General features: G+C 40.3%; 1 protein-coding gene and 1 long non-coding RNA gene across 3 annotated transcripts; one reads left to right on the top strand and one right to left on the bottom strand.

Moving 5' to 3' along the window:
* Window positions 1-1,863: 1,863 nt before the first annotated feature.
* Window positions 1,864-11,010, top strand: LOC139574553 (uncharacterized). Of its 2 annotated transcripts, XR_011674795.1 has the most exons (3): window positions 1,864-2,224; window positions 2,833-2,900; window positions 10,422-11,010. It is a non-coding gene; the product is annotated as an uncharacterized lncRNA (long non-coding RNA). The 2 variants fall into 2 exon arrangements; XR_011674794.1 differs by having other exon boundaries at window positions 2,833-11,010.
* On the bottom strand, window positions 5,065-11,848 carry LOC139574552 (glutaredoxin domain-containing cysteine-rich protein 1-like). The gene is made up of 4 exons (XM_071399252.1): window positions 11,244-11,848; window positions 8,103-8,342; window positions 7,683-7,748; window positions 5,065-5,457 (listed from the first exon to the last, which is right to left on the bottom strand). The coding sequence occupies exons 1-4, from the start codon at window positions 11,658-11,660 to the stop codon at window positions 5,278-5,280; spliced, it is 903 nt and encodes a 300-aa protein (XP_071255353.1). The 5' UTR covers window positions 11,661-11,848; the 3' UTR covers window positions 5,065-5,277.
* Window positions 11,849-18,032: the final 6,184 nt, after the last annotated feature.

Below are 18,032 nucleotides of genomic sequence, written 5' to 3'. Positions count from 1 at the left end.
TTGATGTAACAGGAACACAGCTGTAAGCTTATACCCCAATGGTGAATACATACTCGGCTTTCTTTAGAGGTGGGCTGGAGTTGTTTCTGAATTTTGTCAGGGGTGAGGTGTGGTTATATTTTTTTAAAGTGTTCATTGATAATGTAAGATTTCCTTTGGTTATAGAACAATGAAACTACTGCTGAAGGAGTTCAAATAAATCTTAACTTATGAACATTTATCATTAGCTTTTTTCGTTGAGTTGTTAGTTTTGTTTAGTATTCCTTAGGACTGATGAATTACTCCTGTAATTATTTTGAATGGGGAGGACATAGCCCAAATTTCGACAGGCAGTCCTTGTGTTGAACTAACACAATTCCACACTATAGGTATTTGTCCACTTGGGAGACAGAATATAAATATCCTCCCTGTCTTCCCATTAGGTACCTTATCTTTTTATATTGTGGGGCTCCACTATCTTAGTGGTGGGGCATGGTATGAGCGGACACCTACAGGGAGAACAGTATTGCAGTAATCTTCAAATGTATCTCCTATAGGCTGGTTTCCCAGACACAGATTGGGCTTCTTCTTGGACTAAGAAGCACTTTCATTGAAGAATCTCAGCCTGGTCTCATAGACTAGATGTAACATAGCAAATGAAAATCTGGGACACTCATTAGTATGATATGTTAAGTGTGGTATTGTTATACAAGACCGATGGTTACTTAACCCGTTTAGCTACCTCCTAAATTTAACACTAACCCCTAACTCCTAACCTAGCTAACGTTAGCCAGCTGGGTACTACAATAGCAAAACGCATTGCAGTCTATTGTGCAGGACTTCGTACAGCCACATTCCCTACACAACTAGACACAGCTAGGTATGTTAAATCTTCGCTTATTATGAGCAGAGCGGCTGTGGTGCTGAGACCGCGATCAGTCTTCGTTATCTATTTTGTACTGTCCATGGTGCTGAATGTTTGTGCGCCAGTAGTAGTGCGCAATGATTTGATTCCGCGCGGACTCTAGATGGATTTTACCCATATAGTACTACAGGCCTCTGCACTAAGCTAATATGACCCATCAATCAATTGGATGCTTTATGTTTTATGCTGCATTTGCTGAAGCATAAAACATTAGTCAATTATTGGTTATCAATATATAACCAACATAGGCTACAGGATTGGCGTGGAACACCCTGAATCTAAATAAAAAAATGTCACCTTACAGTGAAATGCTTACTTACGAGCCCCTAACCGACAGTGCAGTTTAAAAAAATACGGATAAGAATAAGCGATAAAAGTAACAAGTACTTAAAGAGCAGTAGTAAAAAATAACAATATATACTGGGGGGTGCCAGCACAGAGTGAATGTGCGGGGGCACGGGTTAGTTGAGGTAGTATGTACATATAGGTAGAGTTAATTACAGTTACTATGCATAGATGACAACAGAGAGTGGCGTGGAGATGGGGGGGAGGGGTAATGCGAATAGTCTGGGTAGCCATTTGTTCAGGAGCCTTATGGCTTGGGGGTAGAAGCTGTTTAGAAGCCTCTTGGACCTAGACTTGGCGCTCCAGCACCGCTTGCCGTGTGGTAGCAGAGAGAACAATCTATGACTAGGGTGGCTGGAGTCTTTGACAATACCTAAAATAAAACCCATTAACTTCGAATCATCAGCAACAACAAAACAAATATCATGTCATGCAGATTTTGGTGTTCGTAGCCTAGGTGCGCATCTTTATTCCCGATGGAGAAATTAGTTATAAGAAATTAGGCTCTGGAAATCATAAGAAAAAAGCTGTAGCCTATGCGGTGACGTCAATAAAAAGTCATATTCAACCAAACTGCGCATTGACCAACCATTGAGAAGCATTGCACACAGCATCACGGCAGGACCAAGTAGGCTTCTCCGACGGAGAAACAATTGTCCACCATGGCACATCAGAAAATGCTGAAAAGGACACACGACGTTCCAGGTTTTTTTGTAATTAAATGTTGTCTAACACATTTAACCGGGTGGTGTGAGAGCGCGCGCATCAATGTCATGTGTCGTCATGCAATTTCCAATTCAATTGTTCTTCTGACCATCTTGTCTTTTTCTTTCATGTCTCATTTTCTCCCTTAGGGAATATCAGGCGTTTGTAATATGGGATTAACAACGCCTATAAAACTAGCATGATTACAAATGTCTCATATTGCAACCCTGTGGGAAATAACGTTGCATCGATGGCGCGCGCGCTCTTGAGGTAATCAACGTTATCAAAATATGTGTAGCCTATAATAATCACCTGTTCTTCCCTATCGTTCATATACCAACAAACTGCGTTGTGTAGAGTGGGAAGATCATGCTATATAGGCTAATAATATGGCCAAGACATTGTCAGATCTTTTTTTATATTTTTATTCCTGCACCGTATTGTTATTTGTTTTCTTTTCCAAGATTTAGCCTACGGATGGGGGCGCAATATACCGCAATTGGGCATGCTATTGGGTTTATTTCGTCTCCACGACCCATGTCCTAACATTATTCCTCAACGATTAGATTATGATTAAAAATGTATGAAAGAAATCGGATTAGGCTACACATTCGGAATGTGTCAGGCAGATCATGAATGTATAGCCTACGTCGAACAGGAAACAATGACTATCAGTCAGTGAGTGTATGGTAAACAGATTGTGTGGCAACTATTAAAGTCAAGTGTCAAGAGTGAATGAAAGTGATGCGCCTTGCTCTTTGCTTTTAGCCTCTTTACAGTGCTGCCTTGTAGAATCATGTTCAAGCAGCATTGTACAGGGCTATGACAGCGTAGAGAGATCCTCACCGCAGAGATACATGTCTGTATTTCTTTGACAGTGGATGGCAGACGGAGAGAATGACATCATCAATCAAAAAAATACAGTTTCAACGAAAGAGATAAAAAGGTACCACCTGTCTCACACAGTATAATTGTGTTACTCTATACATGCAAGTTAAATGCTGGCTTTTTAAAATCCATCTCCCATTGCCCTCAAACTCAACTCTAGACCTTGAAGCCAGTTCCACTGCATTTTTCATTGTTCCCCTCTAATTAGGGACCGATTTAGACCTGATTTTAGCAATTCATTATCAGGTAGAACAGAAAACCAGTGGGCTCCTGACCTTGTAGAGTTCCTCTGTTCTATTGAGTTGCATGGTATTATTGTAAAGAAAATGCAAAGCAGTGCTGGGCCCTAATGCACACTAGTAGTCACAAAGACAGAACTCTGTGAAACGGTCCCTCTTATTTCACCTCAGGTTAAGACATGGAGTTGCAGTTAAAGTCCTTTCTGTGCTTTGAATAATTTAACGGAAACCTACTGTGCTGTGAAAAAGTATTTGCCCCCTTTCTCATTTTCTCTACTTTTGCATATTTTTGATACTGAATGTTATCAGATCTTCAACCAAAACCTAATATTAGATAAAGGGAACCTGAGTGAACAAATAACACAACAATGACACACTTATTTAATTTTTTTCATAAACAAAGTTATGCTACACCCATGCCCCGTGTGAAAAAGCTATTGCCCCCTTACACTCAATAACTGGTTGTGCCACCAAAAGTTATACTTTTGAATCATCTGTCCATAGAACATTCTTCCTAGAGTCTTGATGATCATTGAGGTGCTCCCAGGTGCTTTTTGGCAAACTTGAGTCAACTTTTTGGACAACATGGGTCCTATTATGCCTGATGAAAACCAAACACTGTATTCCACAGTAAGAACCTCATACCAACAGTCAAGCATGGTGGTGGTAGTGTGATGGTTTGGGGATGCTTTACTGCCTCAGGACCTGGACTTGCTTTAATAGAAGGAACAATGAATGCAGCTCTGTATCAGAGAATTCTACAGGAGAATGTCAGGCCATCCGTCTGTGAGCTGAAGCTGAAGCGCAGCTGGGCCATGCAGCAAGACAATGATCCAAAACACACAATCAAGTCTACATGAAAATTGTTAAAAAGCAACAAATGTAAAGTTTTAGAATGGCTTAGTCAAAGTCCAGACCTAATCCCAATTGAGATGTTGTGTCAGGACATAAAAAACGAGCAGTTCATGCTTGGTAACCCACAAATGCAAGAGTGGGCTGAAATTCCTCCACAGCGATGTTAGAAACTGATCAACAACTACAGGAAGCATTTGGTTGGAGTCATTGCATCTGAAGCTGGCCCAAAGAATTGGGTGTTGCATAACTTTGTTATTTAAATAAATAAAGTACGTTTACATTTTTATGTTATTTGTTATTTCAGGTTCCCTTTATCTAATGTTAGGTTTTGGTTGAAGATCTGATAACATTCCGTATCAAAAATAGAGAAAATCAGAAAGGGGGCAAAATACTTTTTCACAGTACTGTAACTAGTATAAATCCATTGGTGACATATACTTACATTTTTAAGCTCCTTAACAGCAACCTTGGTTAGTCAGTGGTCTTGATGCCTAGCGTCCTAGCGTCCTATGTCTCTGAAATCTGTTATGCTTCCATTGTTTCTATGCACACATTTCCAATACTATTCAACTGGAATCTGCTATGCTTTCATTGTTTATATGCACACATTTCTAATCTGCTTTTACTGCTTCCACTATTTTATGACTATAAGGAAAGCGATTTTCTCTCCACGTGTTCTTTGATATTATTTTATTCTACCTCTGAATCAGGTCTTCTAATATTATTCTCCCTTATTTTATATCAAATTTTATATAAGTGGAGTATCCCAATAAGTGTTCACAGAATACTCTACTTTCCCTCTCTGCTCCTTTATCCTGATCCATGTCGACCATAGGATTAGTGATGAAAGCTTCATTAAGGAATCAGCCTCCTCAGCCTTAATTATATAACAAGCTTTAGGTCATCAGGCCACCTTTACACTGTTACATATCAGCGATGGTCTTACACCTCAATGACCAGACCTAGATTGTCCTGGTTGAGTCCCAGACTGACCCAGGATGTGTCTGTTCAACAGTGGAATGGCACTGGATCCATGAGAATTTCACATCATGAAAATTCAAACTTAAAACCTGCTATTGATCAATGGGGTGTACATGCACCGCAGATAATAGAACATACACCAAATCATATTTTCTTAAAAACACAGTTTTATTGAGACAAAAAAAACATGCTGTGCAAAGCATTATCTCTGATGCGGTCCAAATGTACGGTGTCCATATTAGGACAATCTCAGCAGGACATGTTTTTATCTCAGGCTGTCCTAATATGGGCAACATACAACATGTGGCCCTGGTGAAGGGCCTAGGGAATGGGGATATTGGGGTCAGGCACTTGGAGTCGTCATTGGCTGCAGCTGGAACAGGGCTGCAGGCCGTTCTCATTGCACCAGGTGCACTTCAGGGCTTTGAAAGAGTCTGTGAAGCAGTTGCGGAAAACAGACATCTTGCTACCATGGCACATGGGGCACGGGACGAAGGCAAAGCCCCCACAGGTCTGGCACGTGTGGGGGTGCTGTACCCTCTGGGGGAAAAGGCACATGCACTCACACACACACACACACACACACAAACACACACAAACACACACGCCAGTCATGCCACTGGCTAAATTCATAGTTTAGCATAGTTCGGTACTGTATGCAAGATCTTTGGGGGTTTGCTCTGCTGCAGTGTAGTAAGCCTAATTGGGCTCTTTGCTTTGATAGCTTGCCAACATGGCCTTGTATTCTGCTGTAATTTTCCCTGAGAGGAAAGGGTTAAATACAGAGCTTTTTTCAGAGCACTATGCCTGTGCCAGTATCTTGGCTCTGTTTGAATCACTTCAGTTCACACAACCTCAATTTGCCACCCCTGAGTGATATGACTCTCACCCGTGTGTGTGAACAAATTTGTTGGATGAGAATCAATAACGAGCCTTCCATTATTGATGGCCATTTATTGATGCCCGTGCAACATTTATGTCAGTTCCCTGATGTATTATTGATGTCATATCTGACTGAGGTTTATTCTTCATTCATTCTCCACTGCTGGGCTGAAGGGGGAATGGAATCAAGTCCTTCTATTCCTATTCTGTACTGTGTATCTCTCTAGATCAGTGGTTCTTAATCCTGGTCCTTTGTTTTTGCCCTAGCACTACACACCTGATTCAAATCATCAACTTGTCATCAGGCTTTGATGATTTGAATCAAAGCACTACACACCTGATTCAAATCATCAACTTGTCATCAGGCTTTGATGATTTGAATCAAAGCACTACACATCTAATTCAAATCCTCAACTTGTCATCAGGCTTTGATGATTTGAATCAAAGCACTACACATCTAATTCAAGTCATCAACTTGTCTTCAGGCTTTGATGATTTGAATCAAAGCACTACACATCTAATTCAAATCATCAACTTGTCATCGGGCTTTGATGATTTGAATCAAAGCACTACACATCTGATTTAAATCCTCAACTTGTCATCAGGCTTTGATGATTTGAATTAAAGCACTACACATCTAATTCAAATCATCAACTTGTCATCAGGCTTTGATGATTCGAATCAAAGCACTACACATCTAATTCAAATCATCAACTTGTCATCAGGCTTTGATGATTTGAATCAAAGCACTACACACCTGATTCAAATCATCAACTTGTCATCAGGCTTTGATGATTTGAATCAAAGCACTACACATCTAATTCAAATCCTCAACTTGTCATCAGGCTTTGATGATTTGAATCAAAGCACTACACATCTAATTCAAGTCATCAACTTGTCTTCAGGCTTTGATGATTTGAATCAAAGCACTACACATCTAATTCAAATCATCAACTTGTCATCGGGCTTTGATGATTTGAATCAAAGCACTACACATCTGATTTAAATCCTCAACTTGTCATCAGGCTTTGATGATTTGAATTAAAGCACTACACATCTAATTCAAATCATCAACTTGTCATCAGGCTTTGATGATTCGAATCAAAGCACTACACATCTAATTCAAATCATCAACTTGTCATCAGGCTTTGATGATTTGAATCAAAGCACTACACATCTAATTCAAATCATCAACTTATCATCAGGCTTTGATGATTTGAATCAAAGCACTACACATCTAATTCAAATCATCAACTTGTCATCAGGCTTTGATGATTTGAGTCAAAGCACTACACATCTGATTCAAATCATCAACTTGTCATCAGGCTTTGATGATTTGAATCAAAGCACTACACATCTAATTCAAATCCTCAACTTGTCATCAGGCTTTGATGATTTGAATCAAAGCACTACACATCTAATTCAAATCCTCAACTTGTCATCAGGCTTTGATGATTTGAATCAAAGCACTACACATCTAATTCAAATCCTCAACTTGTCATCAGGCTTTGATGATTTGAATCAAAGCACTACACATCTAATTCAAATCATCAACTTGTCATCAGGCTTTGATGATTTGAATCAAAGCACTACACACCTGATTCAAATCATCAACTTATCATCAGGCTTTGGGTCCCCAGGACCAGGACTGAGAACCACTGCTCTAGATCACAGATACATAGAACTGGTATTTTGTCACAGTAGATGAGTAGCCAATGTGGTATAGAAGTGCTCTACTGCTAGCCTGTGTTTCATTGATGTTTGTTTGGACTCAGAGGCATCATTTGAAACATGACATTTAACTAGTTAATAACTGTGCTGTTACCGGTGTTATTACTGAACGTATTATATCTGTCGCATGGTGGTACTTGATGAACAATTACCTCAATTTTGGCCAGAAGATCCTGAAGTTCTCCTGATTCATTCATGCCCAATATTTTTTCAGCACCCTGCAAAGTTATTATCATAGTGTAAGATTCCTCATATCCTTACTAAACATATGATTATTTCATAGATTTATGGTCATAACACTGATATGTTCAAGGTGGATCATATATTTTGTTTGAGGGTAATACGAGCTATAATGTTTCACAATAGGACGTTAGTAATTTCAAACGTCAACAGTACTCATAAAGCATTTTAGAGTAGGAGTGCTGTGTCAGGTCCCTCTGTCCATGTTATCTTATTCGTTATGATATAAAATGCCACACTGATTCTAAATCAGCACACCTAGTCTGAGACGGTTTATTAATACAGGCTCAGGAATTTTCAAATGAACTGTATGACCAAGTGAAAGCTCTGACCCCGAGATAGTGTCCATCGATGAACACGACTGGTAGCGAGGGAGGTTCGCCCACACGCTTGCATCGTTCCTCCAGGTCCTTCCCATACTCACAGTCCAGGGCTATGTTCTTTTCCAGGAACTTGACCCTGTGGTTGGAGAAGATCTTGCGGACCAACTCACACCGCTCAAATGTGGCCCTTACTACCCGGAAGCTGGTGGTGTATATCACTATCCGCCCAAACTCTAGTGTCAACTTCGGCTAGAAAGGAAAACACAAAAAATTAAATGAGTTGCTGTATGTGATTAACCATCTATAAACAGGTAACTGACAAAATAAATAAACACCAACATAAAGTGTCTTAATAAAGCGTTGGGCCACCAGAATAGCTTCAATGCACCTTGGCATAGATTCGACAAGTGTCTGGAACTCTATTGGAGGGATGCGACACCATTCTTCCACAATAAATTCCATAATTTGGTGTTGTGTTAATGGTGGTGGAAAACCATGGTGGTGGGAAAAAAACGCTGTCTCAGGCCCTGCTCCAGAGTCTCCAGTGTTCAATTGGGTTGACATCAGGTAACCGTTTAGAAATTACACTTTTTGTACATAGTCCCCCCATTTTAGAAGACCAGAAGTATTGGGACAAATTCACTTATATGTGTATTAAAGTAGTAAAAAGTTATGTATTTGGTCCCATATTTATAGCACACAATGACTACATCAAGCTTGTGACTTTACAAACCTGTTGGATGCATTTGCTGTTTGTTTTGGTTGTGTTTCAGATTGTTTTGTGCCCAATAGAAATTAATGGAAAATAATGTTATTGTGCCATTTTGAAATCACTTTTATTGTAAATAATAATATAATATATTTTCTAAACACTTCTACATTAATGTGGATGCTACCATGATTACAGATAATCCTGAATGAATTGTGAATAATGATTAGTGAGAGACGCACAAATATCATACACCCAAGACATGCTAACCTCCTCTCACCATTACAATAACAGGGGAGGTTAGCATTTTTGATGCTGAAATTTCTAAATGGTTCACCCGATATGGATGAAAATAGCCTCAAATTAAAGCTGACAGTCTGCACTTTAGTCATTGTGTAATTTCACATCCAAAATGATTGAGTAAAGAGCCAAAACAACAACTACATTGTCACTGTCCCAATACTTTTGAAGCTCACTACAGTACCTGGAATTTGCTATATTCTGTCATCTCTGTATTTTAAATGCAGACATCTTGTAGTATTGCAATGTTTCAATCCCTCAAAATCAAGTTTTCATATACTGTAAAATGACAGAGCTTTCATTCTATATTTCAGGCATATTTGGGCTTTTTTGTAGCTTTCTTTACATTTACTTTCTTATCACACAGTAGTTTGAAAACACTATACTGCAGACCCTTTAAGTATAGCATATTATGAGCCTGTTTCCCAGACACAGATTAATAAACCTAGTCATGGATTAAAAATAAATGGTTTGTCGCTGTTGAAATAGCTTTGAGACTTAATCTTTGTCCAGAAAACTGGCTCCTAAAGATTACATTTCACAATCGTAACAATGGCCAGACCAGATTTCCAATTTTACGAACATAGAGGGGAAAGTACCATTTGACTCGAAAATATGAGTTAACAAAATCCTCTCTCTTTAATGTGAAATTCAACTTTGACTGTGGAAATGTATTCAACTAGTAACTTGTTTCAAAAGGGCGCTTCTTCTTTGTTTGTTATTAATTGCAGCTACAGTAACTGAACTATCTAGTCTGTGTAACACTACAGCCTATCAGAGGAGGCTGGTAGGAGGAGCTATAGGAGGACGGGCTCATTGTAATGGCTGGAATGGAATGAATGGAACATTATTAAACACATCAAAAACATATGGAAAACACGTTTGACTCCGTTCCATTAGTTCCATTCCAACCATTACAATGAGCCCGTCCTCCTATAGCTCCTCCCACCAACCTCCTCTGCAGCCCATACAGTATTCAGTACACCATATCTGACAGACAGTGTTGTGTATCTACTACAGCCCTGAGTAACCACACAGGTAATCCCTCTCTACGCCTGGCTGGCAACACTATGCACTCTTTTCACAGGCCTCATTCCATTACCACCAAATCCTGCTCTAGGTGTCTCACATAATTCCCATATTGTGCTTTAATGCAAGTTATCTAACGATGCTTACTGCTCATTCACTCTTTACACAGAAAATGCTAGAAAGCAAACTATAGATAATTAATTAACCTGATTAGCTTCTCTTGAAACATTTAACGAAATGCATCATTAATTCCCAAGTGACCTTGTCCTCCTTTGTGTTCATTTGTCCAGGGACTGAGAGTGACTACCTGAAACCAGACGTCAGCCAGTGACATTGTGGAGGAGGTTGGCTACTGGCCTTTTACATATATGGACTGGTAATGCAGATGACAAACAGTTATGTGATGTCATTAACACTAAGCGGTCTACGGTGTCCATATTAGGACAGCCTCAGTCTCAGCAGGACTTGCTTTATTATTGTTTTCTACCAGTAGTGTGTTTTGAGAGAAAAACAATATTGAGAGAGTGATCGGTTTATTTGGATGTTTAAACCTGGTTTACCTTGTATACTAATTAGAAAGTGTGCTGTGCTGTTCTCGGTCTTGTAATTTATTATATGAGACGAGGATATAAACAGCACCTGTTTTCCGTTGGTTATAAAAATACTTTCTAGGTTATAAAGCATCTTTTGATATTTTATGCAGACAAATGTTTAGAATTATATGTTTATATCATGTTTATTATGTTATATGGAGCCTGTAAGATTTATAGTGCCTATAATTTAAGCTCACACCCTACACTGTTAAAGGGTAGTCAACTATTCAATTAAAACATAGACTCTGCTGTTTTTTAACACTGTGTAGAGTGAATGCAATAATAACCAGTGTTGACATGTTACTTTTATCTATTTACTGAGTTAACATTCTGTGAAAGTGTTACATTTACTCTGTGTAGTGTGGGACAATATTAACAGTTTTGGGTGTTGAATTTAACACTAGAATTGATTTACCATTTGCAATTTTGCTGTGATGCACTAGCAAACAAATGAGAACTATGAAAAAACACTGAAAAGGTACAACACATATTCATCATACTTTCACCTAGATCACTTACCCCAAATGCATTAGGGAGATTTTCAAATAAGGCCTGACCTGCACTGACTTTGTGCTTGACTCCCCTCACAGTCCCATTGTTGCTGAGGATGTTGACACGCTTGTGGCTGATCAGTGCTCTGTCCTTTGAGGCCCCCGCATACATGAGCAGATCATCTGGCTCACTCTCGCTATAATCCAACTCGGAGCCCAGAAACCCATACAGAAAACCATGTCCGTTAGCATCTCCACTTGTGGAAGGTGTACTGATCCGGTCTACATCCAAACTACTGGTGCAGTCTGAATCCAACGAGTCTGATGGCCCCTCATCTTTAAAAATCTCCTTCAGCACCCGACCGCTATTCCCCGAAGCCACGCGGAACCTCAGCTGCTTCTGGGGCTTCTCTTCACCCGGCAGTGTCAACATTGTCTCCTCCATTGGAAAACCCAGTAGTAGATTACATGGTCCAGAAAGGTGCTTTGCAGTCCCCTTCTTCTTTCATTCAAAGCTTAACATAACCACCTTTGACTAGACAAACTATTTTTTCCTCATGGATTACTAGAGTAATCCTCACAGTTTGAAGAGTTCTAAAAAAGACTGGCAATCCTAAGCTGCCTCGCTCTGGAAGTTGCAGTACAGGACCAGTAAATAATGCATGTATTTCTACCATGGTAACAGAGAAAAGCGACCTAAAGTAAACCGATAGCCCCTGCTGAATAATTCATCACACTTTGCAGTTTTCTCTGAAGATTTGACAAACAGTTTTGAACAAACTGGCCTTTTTTATGAGGTACATCAAACAACAGCATTCTATTTTTCTTTGTAAGATCCCACTGGGCACTGACGTCAATTCAACGTCTATTCCACGTTGGTTTAACGTAATTTCATTGAAATGATGTGGAAACAACGTTGATTCAACCAGTGTGTGCCCAGTGGGATGGATCAGTAGATCAACTTAGGGTAGCTTATCTGAGGGTCATTATTGAATGTTCATCAACATTACGGCTGTTGCAGTACTGTTTCATACTGCAGGAGTCTCTAACCTGTCTCCAACCTGCCAAAATTGTACAAAGTAACTTTTGCCTGAACAAGGTACACTTTCACATTGGACTTATGTGACTGATTTTCCATAGGGATCTGATTTGAACCGGTGATCATTCATTACATAATATGTCTGTTTAGGAAGAAAATCTCATCTATTGTCTTACAGACATTCCAAGTCTCCAACACCAACACACACCCTGGATGAGGAAGGCAAGGCTGCTGTTACACCCATCGTAGAGCCGGCGTCAGGGAAAGGTGTTCATCAAACACACCTCACCCGACAGTAGTGGACCAGACCATATAATGTATAATGGCCACACAATACCACGTTGTGTCTGCAGAAACACCTTGCCTCAGACATTTATTGTGTCATAGGTGTTGAAGTGTCTCTGTGCAAATATGGTACTTTAGCTAGAGCCGTGACAAGACCACTCTGTTTGAGTGGCCCAGGTCAGCCTCTGAGGGAAGATGGGCCCTGACCCCTCATCCCTGTGCCCAGCTGTCCTTGTCGTCACATGTGCTGATGAGACAGACCAGGGGGAAGTGGGATGGCTCTTACTGGTGCCTCAGAGGCCTAGTACTATGAGATCGGCTGTGGTGCCAACTCCTATTGATCTGAGGCGACTCTCATATTCTCATAGACTTTTTGATGATATGAGAACATTAAAGTGGCAATCGGCAGTTGAAACAATAACAAAGCATTTTCCCTGTTTTGGTAAAAAGCTGAGGGATGGGGCTGGAGAAATGTAACCACTCTCAAATTCATAGACAGAGCTATGGATGCAAGGAATGACCATCCATGTTATCACAATTATAGTTTCAACCATGTACTGAGGCTACAGTGTTTGTTGACATTTACTTTGTTTACAAACATTGGAGTAAAACAAGCTTATATTTTGGGTTCTGACCGGTACGACAGTTAAACTAAGCTCATGAGGCATTTATAAGTTATATTTTTCAAGAATCAATAGGTACATATAATTTATTTCTGAGTCCAAAAATGAATGTAGCAACTGCTGATTGCCCCTTTAAAGCTGCTATAGAGATTTAGTTTTGTCTGTAATGGGTTATTTCATGTTACTGCTAGGGCCAAATGGACAGTGGTGAGAAGCCAGTGTGGGAAGGTGACAAGAACAGAACAGTATGTCTCTCGTGGATTAGTAGGTGCACAGGGTACATTGGACAGTCAACGCAAATACCCCCTGTGGTGAAGCTGTTGTAGTGATAGTGTCTGTAAGACTAGTTACCGCAAGCAGCTGAGATTATCCATGCACCCACTGTGCACAGAGGTCAGTTCAACGATAAGCCAATATTTGATTGAGTAGTCAACTAACATGAATTATATGTAAAATCAACAAAACTTCAAGCCATGTCAATAAAGGTGGGTAGGGAATGACCTTTTGCACACCCAATAGGACTTCCATGGTTAAGGGCAGTGTCTTTCCCTCTAAATGTCATATTTGTGTCCGACAGAGCAACTGGGACTCAAAGGGGACCTTTCCTTAACCTATCAGCACCCGGCTTTCATCCCCACATTTCATGCTATTGGCTAGTCTCTCATGACAGATGGTTCTGGGATTAGCTATTGGCTTATCAAACGTATCACAACACAATGTTAGACTGCACCTCCTCCCACACCCAAGGCATCAAAGAGTAGGCTAGTGATCAGTACAGAGAATTATGTAAAAACAAAACATCATATGATAGAGAACCCTGAAAAACTGTACATTCATTGTTATGTCACTGACTTCAGTAAAAAACAACTGCCATTTTATCTGGGCCGTGTTCATTAGGCACCAAATGGAAGAAAATGGACTGAAACGAGGCCGGACTATCTAGACTCCAATAAGAAACGTTTTTAAACATTGTGTGCCCTGATGAACACAATGCTGGTTTGATCAGATTCAGAAAAGCAAATATTTTGGGTGATTCAATTAACCAAATATACTCCATATATAACAGAGTGTTGCCTCATGCATCGAAGTAAGAGACTGTGATCAAGAATAATCCCTTCACAAATAAGTTTATATTTAAAAAATTGTATCAATTCAATTCCATTCTACTCCATTCTATTATATTCTATTTTAGCTGTTAGGAGTCAAAGTCTTTGTGCTCCCTCAAAGGTTCCCTTTACATGGCAATCAACCTGATCCATCCCCCAAGTATAATAGAACAACATCCACCAGAGGGCAGACTGGAATTAAATTTGCAGTGAAATATCAGGCTGGCCCATAACCTCCCAAAGGGCTAGAGAGACAAGGATTAATGCCTGTATCTATGAGTCTGGCTCAGCTCACTCCCTGGGGCTGAACGAGGGATCAATCTCCCCCCATTAGCAAATCGTTCCAACCCACTGAACAGGAAAGAGTGAGAGGAGTACATCTCGTTGAGAGACGGCCATACTAATAATCAGAAAGAGACTAAGATGCCAAATATATATATTTTTTTTCTCCCCAATTTCATGATATCCAATTGATAGTTACAGTTTTGTGCCATCACTGCAACTCCCATATGGACTCAAGAGAGTCGAAGGTCGAGAGCCATGCGTCCTCCGAAACACGACCCCGTCAAGCAGCACTGCTTCTTGACACACTGCTCGCTTAACCCGGAAGCCAGCCACACCCAATGTGTCGGAGGAAACACTGTACAGCTTGCAACCGAAGTCAGTGTCCATGTGCCCGGCCCGTCACAAGGAGTCGCTAGAGCGCGATGGGACAAGGACATCCCGTCCGGCCAAACCCTCCCCTAACCCGGACGATGCTGGGCCAATTGGGCAACTGCCTCATGGGTCTCCCGGTCTCGGCCGGATGCGTACAGTACAGACTGGTACAGACTGGTACTTAGGCTAGCATGGCAAATCATTGTCATGCCAAAGACTGGTAGTTAGGCTAGCATGGCATCTCATTGTCATGCCAAACAGATTGGTACTAGGCTAGAATGGCAACTCATTGTCATGCCAAACAGACTGGTACTTAGGCTAGCATGCACCATGTTTTAGTATACATTTATTAAGATGACAAATATATATTTTTTTACCCCCTTTTTCTCCCCAATTTTGTGATATCCAATTGGTAGTTAGTCTTGTCCCATCGCTGCAACTTCCGTATGGACTCAGGAGAGGCGAAGGTCCTCTTGGTATTCACATCTTTATTAAGATCATCTGTCCTTGACTCCGTTACATTAGTTCAGCTCAGTGGTCGGCATTTACTGGGCTCTTATCTGATTATGGAGAAAGCTGCATACACACACACGCATACGCACACGCACATGCACATGCAAATACACACACACACACACACACACACACACACACACACACACACACACACACACACACACACACACACACACACACACACACACACACTCATCTCAGACTTATGGTCAGACTTATGCTGCACAGTCCTAGCCTGTGGTCAGTAGCAGTGCTGCCGGTTTCTCAGACCCAAGACCTTTGACTGTAGAGAGAGGCAAAGATAATTGCAGGTCCCATTACAACAAGAGTGGGCAGTAATGCCAACATAATCAAATCAAATCAAATCAAACAAGCTGAGTCCATGAAAGAGTGTGGTCTACCCGGCCAAATGGCCTCACGACTCCTACAACGAGAGGATGGTGCATTAGATTGAACTTCCTGCTTCATGGTAACTGTGTTTATCTAAATGACCATTCCTCAGATGGAAAACCGGAAGTACCTGTAATCTTAAATCAAATGACATAAGCTATTAACGAATTAAATGAGGTACTTTATGGTAAGGATGTGAGTTTTGTATAGAGTGGCTCCAGCGTTCTATGGTGTTCATCTCTATCAATAGGCCTACCGCCCTTTAAGCCATATTGCAAGATAGGCTACTCAGTCTAAATGTAAATGTAGTGAACCATTTCAGTTGTTCCTCCTTCCTTGCTTTTGAATCGTAGCTCTGTTCCTTCCTTGCTTCTGAATTGTATCTCTGCTATTGCCAGAGCCTTGAGGGGAAATGATCTTTGATGAGCAGCACATGCTTTATTAAAGAAATCTCCTGCTCAAGTTACATTTGCAATATGCTCTTCTCAGGGGCATTAAATAAGATCTGTGCAATCATAACAGTTAAGAGGTGTGTTACATCATTTATTGTGCAGATAAAAAGGATTGAATCCAAGGCATGAAGGCAATTCAGACAATTCAGTTGCTCAATTCCCCTTACAATGCTGTCATGTTTAGTCTATATATCACTGTTCAGTCCAACCAATGGTGTAATTAGAGTTTTTAAAGCTCTGTCCTAGAATGTTTTATTAACATGTTGGATTTAGCTTATATTGTTCCACATGTCAATTCGGTCGAACAATGGTAGTCATTGTGATCATAATAGCCGAACTGAACAAAACCCAAAACATGCAGGGTTTCATGACAATTCAAACTGCTTTGACAGGGGCAAGGCATGTAGAGGGGTAAGTTGTCATTTTTTAGAATGATATGCAATAAAAAAAACACCACGCACATAATCAAAGGGGCAGGCTTCTTGTCACTGTTGCTAAGCAACCTCAGGAGCCATAGAACCAAAACCCCTGTGGTGGCATGCCGATGTTGAATTAGGTGGAGAGAGAAAAATGAAATCTTTGCAAGAGATGCGTCTCTAGAAGCCTGCTCGAGTGTGCATGTTCAAGTGTTTATTTGTATGGTTGTAAGTCAATGATCTCAAACTCCTTTATACAAAATGCTCTGAGATGGCCTATATATCCAACTGTGGGTGTGGTTTTTCTAGTTCCCTTTGAAAATGTCATCATCATATCTATAAGCTATTCAAATTTTAATATATATATATATCTTTAACATGCATTAAACATGAATAGCATTGTGTTCTTGTAGATTTAATACTTCTCACACTTTCAGCGTTTCTCACACCTCCACAGATATGCTGGTCTGCTTTAATGTATCTTCTACTTTCCAAACATAGTCCTCATATATCAGTGGGTTGACAGGAGCAGGAGCAGGAGGCATGTTGTATGTCATAGGTGTATCTGGTACTACTATCTCCTTGAAATATCACAAATCAATAATTTCATGTAATTTGAATAGAAAAAAGATTTATACTATGGCATAATACAAAATATATTGCATTTTAGCAGATGTGTTTATCCAAAGCAACTTGCAGTAGTGCGTGAATACATTTTCGTATCCTTGGCCCCAGCGGGAATCAAACCTACAATCCTGACCATACTGGCATTCCCTCTGGGAAAAATAAAGTTATTCTATTCTATAAAGTCAAATGTGAATACAATCCAAGATGGCGTTTGATTGTGCGATAGACTGACAGACTATTATATGTTCATATATCTTAGAGGGGAAGCCACAGACCTCAGTTGTGTCCAGCCACAAATATTGATCAAGCAGCCAGGTTCATAATAAGTTGTATGAATGTCAGAGGAGGCTGGTGGGATGAGCCATAGGAGGACGGGCTCATTGTAATGGTTGGAATGGAATAAATAGAAATGTGTCTAACACATCAAACATATGGAAACCACGTTTGACTCGGTTCCATTTATTCCATCCCAGCCAATACAATGAATGAACCCGTCCTCCTATAGCTACTACCACAAGCCTCCACTGATGGCTATGTAAATCACCCTGGATTAGACTGTCTGCTAAGCATCTCTCTAGACAATAATAACATATTAAGATAGCTACTGATACTGCTAGAACTAATTTCTTTGGTGTGGCTGGTCATGCTGCAAACTCTGTCTGAGTAAAATGACACAGAAAAAAAACACCAGCTGACATGTACAGTT

This window comes from Salvelinus alpinus, chromosome 4, assembly GCF_045679555.1.
Source record: "Salvelinus alpinus chromosome 4, SLU_Salpinus.1, whole genome shotgun sequence".
NCBI classification, from domain to species: Eukaryota; Metazoa; Chordata; class Actinopteri; order Salmoniformes; family Salmonidae; genus Salvelinus; species Salvelinus alpinus.
Note: the sequence above shows the minus strand (reverse complement) of the source record. Positions and strands in the feature narration are given on the sequence as shown.

Coding starts and splice junctions, on each gene's coding strand:
- LOC139574552 (XM_071399252.1), bottom strand. CDS start 11,660: ATGGAGGAGACAATGTTGACACTGCCGGGTGAAGAGAAGCCCCAGAAG. Junction 8,343..11,243: donor ATCTCCCTAATGCATTTGGG/GTAAGTGATCTA, acceptor TTTCCTTTCTAG/CCGAAGTTGACACTAGAGTT. Junction 7,749..8,102: donor TCGATGGACACTATCTCGGG/GTCAGAGCTTTC, acceptor ATAACTTTGCAG/GGTGCTGAAAAAATATTGGG.